The sequence below is a fragment of the Lathyrus oleraceus genome, chromosome 7, assembly GCF_024323335.1.
Source record: "Lathyrus oleraceus cultivar Zhongwan6 chromosome 7, CAAS_Psat_ZW6_1.0, whole genome shotgun sequence".
Classification (NCBI taxonomy): Eukaryota; Viridiplantae; Streptophyta; class Magnoliopsida; order Fabales; family Fabaceae; genus Lathyrus; species Lathyrus oleraceus.
In genome coordinates, this window is record NC_066585.1 from 536,765,322 (window position 1) to 536,775,221 (window position 9,900).

The window sequence follows — 9,900 nt, forward strand, 5'->3', positions numbered from 1 at the left end:
AACACCCCTAGCATGACAATGGAAATAAATGGACTTGAAATACAATGACCATATAAAATAGTAAAGCATAGACTAGGCCTTTGAAATGGGCATATGGGATTGGCCTAAGCAAGACATGAGCTTGGGCTAGGCATGGAGAAATGATCATATGAAATGTTAGGGATGAAAGGAATCAAGTGGATGTCATGCCATCGAAATGGACTTGAGTCAATGATTATAGACAAGCTAAAGATGAATTGTAAGACCATGGAGTGAATGTTAATCAAACCAAGAAAACCTCCATAATAGGCCATGAACAAGTGGGTCTTGAAGGGATCCTTACAAAACAAGTGAAACATACACACCATATAATGATGATGGGACAATGAAATGGGGTTATGAGCACACCTAATGGGTGGTAGCCATGAATTAGGGCTTGGGGACACCATGATTAAATGAGGATCCAAAGATTAGGGTTTTTCTTCACCATTTAGCCAAAGTTGAGTCACCAATGATAAGAACATATACAAGCCTCAAAAGCTACCTCCAATTAGGGTTTGATTGATTGAGCCACCTTTAATTGCAGAGAAACCCTAGCTCCCACTAGGTGCAAGCACAAAGATTTGAATCCATGATACTTGTCCTCTTGTATTGGAACATGGTTATACAGGTGAAATGAATGATCACACTGATATGCAGATGATTAAGGTTAGTGACCTAGATGAACTTTGTGAAGGGTAGGGTGAATTTTGGGGTATGACAAGTGTTTAAACCAGAAAAGTGGTATTTAAACCAAAGAGACCGTGTTTAAGCCGAATTCAAGTTTAGAGACTTCCATACGAACTCATTGAAGCATTTGATCACGAGATTCAAACTCTTGCTCGTTTTTAAATCGGTTCCCAACATCTATTGCATTTACAATAACACCTTAGACATTCGAAGAAACAACTTGTTTTGGGAAAATATCAGGGTACACCATATCTAATGAAAACAATTATCACAAAATAGTAAATAAGCGCTACTGCTGAAAACAGAACTGAAAAAATGAACATAGACTAGTTCTGAAAATGCATCTCCGAAAAAGTTTATACTCGTTCCGGAGATACATTTCTGGACACAAGGCTAGTTTTTTCCAGACAACATGCATGATTAATATGAGCAATGAAGTGTAAAATAAATGATCTTTACTTGAAATTCTATCTTACTTTTCTCCCTTCGATGTGATGAACCACAATATTGGAGATTTTGAGTGAAAAAATTGGATTGACAATAATGACAATGGTTGTGTGATCATGCAGTTATTTCTTTCATCAGAGTATTTCGGAGATGTATCTTCGGAAACATCTAACATGCAAATGTGACATAATATTTCAAAATTTCGCCCAAATTTTTGTAAATGTGGCTCCAAAATTTCTACTAAATTGATCAATTATCAATATATTTCTTGAAATATTCCGGAGATACATCTCCGAAATAAAAATAATCCAACTTATATTGCGCCATTCATAACGGTCTATTTTGTGTGTATTAAAGTGCGTTCTGCATTTTCAAAAATTATGATACATTTTACTATTATCAAGTCAGTTCCATCAAACAAGAAAAAATGAATCCAGCTGCAGCCGCTTAGGTGTATCAGAAACAAGTTGGAGTCGCCGAACTGAATTAACTCATCGAAAAACGCAGCCAAAAACCGCCACTATATTTCAATTTGCCTTTTCTTGTGAGTTTAGGAAATGTATTTTCGGAGACATTCTGAGAATGGTATTCCGGATAAAGTAAGTTTTAAAATTGGGGCGTGGTTCAAAAACGAATGAGTTGTGTGTGCATGTGATACGTTCGAAGATGCATTCTTGAAATTTGAGGGGCATTTTTGGTTTTTTATAGGGTGTTTTTCCATCCCATAGGATAGGATAAGAAATTCCTGGAAAAAAATAGTTATTCTTAACCAAATCAATAACCAAATCATTTCATATTTAAAAATTCATCCTAGCTACTAACATGACCAAACCAACCCATTTAAATTTTAAAATGGCAAACCGGTCAATATTTGGAGATTTTTTAATGCACCTTATGTTTTACTTACACACCATACAAAAATATTAAAATGTCCTTAGATTTCAGAGATGCATTTCGGAACGTATCAAATTCTGTTTGAACGTTAAAATATTTCGAAGATGCATCTTCGTTTATTTTACGGAATTATATTTCCATAACGTATCAAAACAAAATGTTTCATGTTATGTTTTGTTTGTGTATTAAGATGAAGAATTATTAGCGTTATGTTATTTGACGAGATTTAAACTATACAATCGCTATACAAAAAATGACGTTCATAAATCCAAATGGTCCAAAAATGTCATATATAAATAAAAGATCAATAAATGTCAAAAAAGTCGAGAACAACGATAAAGTAACATGTGTTAAAATAAAATATAATTCATAATGCTACTACTATATACTGGTGCACTACTGTGTATATCAGACATCATCTCCTCTGCCCACTCTGTCTCCAAGGACTCCTCGACCAATAATCTCCCCGCCCTATGACGTTGTCTCTGATACATCAATGCTCCAAGTGCCTCCGTCATGATGGCATCTAGGACTTGCCTCACATCAGACTAATCAGGGAAGATACATATGTCAATGCATATCTGTCCAATCTTCACAATACGATGACATCTAGGTAAGACATTCTCAGTATGATCTATCTGTGTTTACTCCTCCTCTAGTAATTCCTAATGATTGGCTTCGGTGGGTCTCTTGGAGCAGCCTGCACCACATACAAATGGGACACCCTTAAGAACCATCTGATGTATTCGTCAACGTAGCTCCATTCGTTCAAGGCTCTGGTACTTCGTGCCTCCAACGGTATCAGATGACTCTCATAATCATCAAACATGTCATCCATCTCTTTGTGTCATAGCAGGAGGAGCAAATACAGTAGGGTATCTGAGAATAGTCTGAGTGTAGTCAAACTGCCGCATGACGCGCCCGGGCAGATGAGGAGTAATGAGACGTGGTGAACCATCCAAAGTATATCATTATCTCGTGAAATGGTCGTGTCTCACGGTGATGGACATAGTTTTTGAAGTGCATTGCCCTCAACAACCAAACAACTCAGTCTCTCGGTTCTCTTTGAGTGAGGCAAATGCAATAGCACACAACATATCCTCAAAGTAAGTCGGTACACTCGTCCAGTCGGAGATGCGCGGGAACTGTTGGAGGATCCAAGCCTGAAAAGTTTGGAACCCACGAATCATAAGTAATGGTGTTGTAAAGATGAAATGAAAATGACATAGAAAAAAACCAATAAATATTACTGTCAATAATGTGATGTTGTTTGTGACCTAATTCGTCTTCCACCTACAACCCTCTGATAACTTCGAGTAGAAGTAGAGTAAACAAGCGGCCCTAGTTGTACTCATGGATCTTCTCGAAATCTTGAAAGTATCGCAGATAGACGACATCTATATAAGTGACACTCTTGTCTAAAAAAATCGCAGTGTCAACCAAATATAACAAGTATGCTCTCACAACATACGCTTTATGGAGCCCTACCTGCTCGTCATCACCTGTAGGCTAATGTTATATCTGGAGCTCTTGTGTATATACCTTTTTCAAGTATTCAAATTTAGCATGACCCCCCCTAGTTCTATCCAATTCCTCTCCCCCCCCCGCATGGGTCAGCCCCGAGATAATCTATCATCATCTGGAGTGCCTCGTCTTTGGTATCCTCCAATGATCTAGAAGTGTCCCCCTGATCGGAAGATGTAGCAAACACGACACATTGTCGAGTGTGATAGACACCTCACAAAGTGGAAAAGTAAATGACAAGGTCTCTAAGTGTCATCTCTCCATGAATGCATTAAGCATCCCGTGGTTGACCATAATATAACCGGTCATGCATAAGTCCTTCAGGTCAGATAAGGATAAAGCAACCTGAAACCAATCTCATTCGGCCGAGACAAGCTAGTAATCTTTCGCCTGTGGTTAATAAACTTCAGCAGATCATGGTCCTCAAAAAAATAAAAATCAATGTCACAAACTTATCAATTAAAATAAAAGTAAATTAATAATAATGAGTCTAACTAATGCTGCCTCCTTGTCCCAAATATGTCTGGCAGTATGATATGCATACAGAGGCAGTAATGAAAAGTATACATGGTCTCCTCCAAATACCTATGGCTCAGCATCCGCAACAGTCTCACTCTTCGGAGGTGGCAATGGTTCAGCAGCATCAGCAGGAGGAGGTGGTAGTGGTGCCTCCGGTACCACTTGTGACTCGGGTATCTCAGGTGCCTGAATAAGTAAAACTTGATGCCTACAAAAGGATGGAGAGAGTGATGTGTCGGTAGGTAAAACCTGTCCCCCACAGGTATAAGAAGACGGAGAAGCACGAGCCCCAGAAGTAGATAGTTCTGCATGGCCAGAGGGACTAAGAGCATCTGAAATCTGCTGACTCTTCTCCCGATGCACTACTGCGTGTTGTGCAACCCTCATGTGCCTCAGTTTATCGTGTCTATAAGCCATTATGCCTATAAGTTAAAGTAAAGTAGACAATTAGTGCAAACATACAATACCACAAGCAAGAAAAATAAATAAAAACTAACATAGAAAATTTCGGAGATGCATCTCCAGTTGCTGGAAAACTAAAACGTTGAAAAATTCTGGAGATGCATCTCTTGAATCTTCTACAACTCAGCAGTCGCGTCAATGGCGGCAATACAGACATAGAAACCAAAAAAATATTGCATTGATAGTCATTTTCAGTCAATATCATGTTATACACTATGTCTAAACTATCAATCATCTAATTTCTACTTATTTCCTAACTTAATCATCAATTTATACCCATTTACAGAAAAACTATTCAAAACATCAAAAAACTTACAATTTTTCACTCTGCTTAAGTGTTGGATGATGTTTTTGATGTTGATTGAAGTTCTTCAAACTTTGGTTGCTTAATTTTAGATTCGGTGATGAAAAAAATTAAGAGAGTTTGAAGAGGTTTTGAGAAACATGAGAAATGAGAAAAAAGAAGGGTTCTGACACGATTTAAGCTCCAAAATATTCTGAAAATGCATATTCGACATATGTTCGAAGATGTATCTCCGAAATACTTTAACGTTAATTTAGACTTGGGTGTATCTGAAGATACATCTCCGAAATCTAGGGACATTTAAGTATTTTTGTATGGTGACTAAGAAATATATAAGATGCATTAAGAAATTTCCTTATATTTTTATTAAATCGGTTTCGCAATTTCTGAAATTCACAACAACAATCAATCCCAAATCAATTTTACAAACTCTAAAGATTGAAAAATACAAATTTCAACCGTCCTTGATCTCCTTCCTACAAATTAGTGTTTATTTCAATCAATTATTCTTTAGATATAAATTTTTATTTTGAGCAAATCCTTATATAAAACTACATATAAAACTTCATATAGAGGAGCTTGATTTTAAATTCTATGAAGAATATGTGCATTATTCCCATCAAAAGAAAATCACAAACCTCTCAATTTCCAAATACTTTTTTGAAACTTCGCAAAGTTAAATACCAGGAAATGACAAATGATCCATGAACCAGTGTCTCCTAGCGTTACACATGTAACCCTTATACACATTGAGTATGTGATTGAAACATCTCCTAAATTGCATGATTTTGTCAAAAATAATTGTTTTCTTTAAAGTGAGTTTCAGATGAGGTTAAAGATCTTTAAAATGAGTTTTGGATGAGGTTAAAGATAATGTATTGTCAATGTAATGTAAATAAGTATTACACTGAAATTCAATCAAAATATTTTATATTGTCAAATCATAACAATATTTTAAAAATAAAAATGTGATGTAGCAGGATACACGGATCTCATTGATTGACAATGTAAAAATATTTTACACTATCAATGCATATTCTTTTTTCTTATTTCAGAATTGAACCAAACTAGTTTAATTTGGTTAGGTTTATAAACAATGTGCACCCCATGTGTTTTTTACCATCTTGAAGACAATGATGAATTCATTTTCGGGTAACCATTGTTAAGGCAACAAGAAATCATGATAACAGAAAAGTGATTATTTATCATAAGTGCGTTCTACCAACAAAAATTCTGAGAATTTTACTATTGAAGTATCTCTTACTTTCGTATATGGAGTTTTAACTTTAAAATACCTACGTGCCTGTCTATCCGCTTTCTCAAATATTGATGTGGAATAAAATATAAATTTATTATATTTTTATTTAATTTTAATTTTACTTTTAATTATTTATAAAATATTTAAAGATAATAATATGAAAAATAATAAACTGAACCATATATATATAACAAGAAGAATTCAAAATTATGTACTAGTATAGACAAGTGATGTTTCAATTAAGTGATATTTAGGGCAAGAAGAATTCAAAATCTTGTACATTAATCAACATAACACGTGTTGCATATTGGTTTTAAAAAATTAATTTTTTTTTCACTATAACTTATGTTTTTTTGTACAACTAAAATTTATATGCTTAATCACAGATTCGCCGTGATTGTTTGTTAGTGTAAATAAATTCATATTTATTTTCAAACATTTGATAATAATAAAAGATATGATATAGATATATTTTTTCAATATTTTTCTTTTCACCTATCTTACAACGAATTTGAAATTCATTTCTGTTAAATACAATCTTATCACTTTACTTTAAAGTCAATTTTAAATTAAAATGTATTTTTTATAACTATTTAAATGTGACTTTAATCACTATGTTTATAACGGTTTTGATTTTTAGTTTCAATAAGTTTTGTTGTTTTAATCTCTACAAAATAAAATTAAAAAAATATATATTATTTTTATTTTTTGATATCATAATTATTAGATCACGTATGATATCTCTGAAATTACAAATAATTATTTTTGAATTAGTATACATTCAATTTAAAAGATTTTTTTTGTTGTAAATTATTAATCATTATAGTAATAATTTTGAGTGTGTTTTAAAATAACAAGAAAATATTCAAGTGAAGATTAATTTTTGAATTCAAAAATAGACAATATTTATGAAGTGTTGCATTATGTTTAAATTCAGATATAAACAACATTTCTGTAGTGTTGCAGTAGATTTGAAATTTATAATTTCTTATCTCATATTATATGTGCATGCTAATATGAAAAAAAAATTATTTCTTGATCATTTTGATATTAAAAGTAATTTATATTTCTTTTTACTATTCAAAGTTGACAAATATTTATGAAAAAAGTTATAGAAAATATTAATGATTTTGGTTAATTATTTATTTTCTAATGTGATTCTTATATGGATATAAAATAAAACATTATTAAATATGAAGTTAAGAAATATAATTCATTATGTACATGTTAGTTATGCAACAAAATATTTATTTTAAGAGAATATAAATAAATGGGTATTAGTTAATATGAAATGATTTTTATGTTTTAAACCTCTTTATACCTCTTTATAAAATAAAAGTTATAATTATGATTGTCAATTGCTATAAATATTTAATATATTGAATATATTTTGGATATATTAAAGTATAAGTTTACTATTTTCAAAAATTATGATACATTTTACTATTTTCCTGTAAGGAGAAATCCTCAAATACCAATACCAAGCCCAATCCATTTCCTTTCCAACAGGCCCATCAAGTCAGTTCCATCAAACAAGAAAAAATGAATCCAGCCGCAGCCGCTTAGGTGTATCAGAAACAAGTTGGAGTCGCCGAACTGAATCAACTCATCGGAAACTCGCCGAACTGAATCAACTCATCGGAAACGCAGCCAAAAACCGCCACAAACAGTGACAAATCCTTTCAGGTTTTTATTGTTTGTTGCTTTTTCGTTTTTTCTTCACGCCGCATTGAGATTTCGCATTAAAGAAGGGCAAATTGACAGAATAGTTCAGTATTTAAAACCTTCACAATCTAAATTTTTGTACCGTTACGATTATTTGATTTTTAGGAGAATAGTAGTTAAACCTGGTAACAATTATTTGTGATTAATATATTTTTTTCTTGGAAATTGACTTGTGATAGTGTGAGATTTTATTTGCTACTAGTTTGTTTTTACTGATACAAATGAATCTGAATTAGGGTTTGTTGGGATTAGGAGATAGGAGAAAATGAAGCAAGTAGTAGGAATGGTGGTTTCGAATAAAATGCAGAAGTCGGTTGTGGTGGCAGTGGATAGATTATTTCACCACACGGTGTTCAACAGATATGTTAAGCGCACTTCAAAGTTCATGGCTCACGACGAGAACAATCTTTGTAATATCGGTGACAGGGTTAGTATTTGTAAAGTTATGTCTATTGATTTGATTGTATAGTGTTGTTGAATAGTGGGTATAACGATGTTATCGATTTTAAAAATTACTATTGTTTGTAATAGGGATATGTAGTACAAAATGTTTTCTGATAGCCTGATAGCCGCTATTACGGAATATAGACAAACCGCTTTTTTTTTGTGATCCAGGATTGATAACATTTTCTTGTACTACAAAGTGTCAACAAGTATATGTTTCAAAAGGATGTCATGGTTTTAAATTGCAGTTGCGGGTGTTGCGATTGCGGCTGTTGCATTGTGAATTTTTATTGAAAGATGTTCGAAATACATGGTGAAAAAGCACTTAAGTTAAGACTTTTTATTTCATCATAAGTAAATTGAGTCATAGGGTTTTGAAATTTTGATTTTTGAACTTTTGATGAAAATACTTGAAGAAATATTGGGGAAATTGTCTGATGTGGTTTCTAATATGATTGGACATTTGATTTTGAATCACATTGCAATTGCGGTCCTATACGGTTGCAGAAGCTACTGCATCAGCAATATTGCAGCCACATGCGGTTGCGGAAGTTACCGCATCAGCAATATTGCAGCCCCAATTGTGGTTGCGGACTACAATTTAAAACCACGGATGTTATAATTTGAGACAGATGGAGTTCAATTTTGGATTGGCTGTGTTCTTGGTTTTGCAAGAAAACTAAACAAGTGTATGTTTTGATGGTTCTTATTTCAGGTTCGATTGGATTCTTCTAGGCCTTTGAGCAAGCGTAAACATTGGGTGGTTGCTGAAATTCTCAAGAAAGCACGCATATATGTTCCTCCTTCGGCACCGGTGTCTGAGAATGTGAGCTCCGGAGGACCTACATCTACATCATGAATTGGTTAAAGGTATTAATAAGTTTATCTCGGCTGCTAGATTTATGCAGTTTCTAAATGTTGGTGTGTGGAAGTGGAGTGTGTAATGAAGTTTAGGTGAGTGAAACCACTTTAGTCTAGTACATATAATTGACAATATGGTATATGATACTGTGTTTTCAGTAGTAACTTATAACTATAAGTTTGCATGCTTTTGCTACTTGAATTTTCCCATGCTATTGTGCTGGCAAAATAACTCAATAATGGAAATGCTAATTTTTATGGCAGGAGGAATTTTAATGTGACATGTTCCAAGGTTGATTAGCTGTTTGTTGATGGGTTAGAACTTAGAATCAGTCTTCTGCAATTTCACGTGATTTTTGAATTCTTATTAGACGTCGAGATGCTATGTGCGATCTTTATTGCCATCTGTGCAAATGAATTATAGTGTAGGATGATTACAAAAAGGTTTGTATGTCTGCAGATTTCAAATTTTCATAATAATTGATAAGATGTTTACATGCGTTATCGTATTGCATTTTCTTTTAATTTCTCAACAAGGATGAAAAGACCTTAACTTTTGAATTTTGCTATGCTTTAGTGCCTCTATTTGAAAACTCTAACCGGCATAGATCAGATAATGGGCAATTGTAGTTTGCCTAAATTCCACCATAGCTGCTATTTGTTATTTGACAAAACTTATCACAACTAAAGAAAGCACAAATTGGAAGAAGCAAATTGAGATGAATAACGAATTCTATATAGTGATGAATGCTAA

General features: G+C 33.4%; 1 protein-coding gene across 2 annotated transcripts; it reads left to right on the forward strand.

Moving 5' to 3' along the window:
* The first annotated feature begins 1,599 nt into the window (after nt 1–1,599).
* LOC127107742 (uncharacterized) lies at nt 1,600–9,650 on the forward strand. Of its 2 annotated transcripts, XM_051045065.1 has the most exons (5): nt 1,600–1,618; nt 7,706–7,802; nt 8,078–8,268; nt 9,001–9,155; nt 9,411–9,650. In XM_051045065.1, the coding sequence occupies exons 3-4, from the start codon at nt 8,107–8,109 to the stop codon at nt 9,142–9,144; spliced, it is 306 nt and encodes a 101-aa protein (XP_050901022.1). In that variant the 5' UTR covers nt 1,600–1,618; nt 7,706–7,802; nt 8,078–8,106; the 3' UTR covers nt 9,145–9,155; nt 9,411–9,650. The 2 variants fall into 2 exon arrangements, with proteins under 2 accessions (XP_050901022.1, XP_050901023.1); XM_051045066.1 differs by lacking the exon at nt 1,600–1,618 and having other exon boundaries at nt 8,094–8,268.
* Nucleotides 9,651–9,900: the final 250 nt, after the last annotated feature.

Bases quoted from the DNA above. Each gene is read 5' to 3' on its own strand.
- LOC127107742 (XM_051045065.1), top strand. From the start codon at position 8,107: ATGAAGCAAGTAGTAGGAATGGTGGTTTCGAATAAAATGCAGAAGTCG. The intron at 8,269-9,000 runs GTTAGTATTTGT...TTCTTATTTCAG, and splicing joins TTTGTAATATCGGTGACAGG to GTTCGATTGGATTCTTCTAG.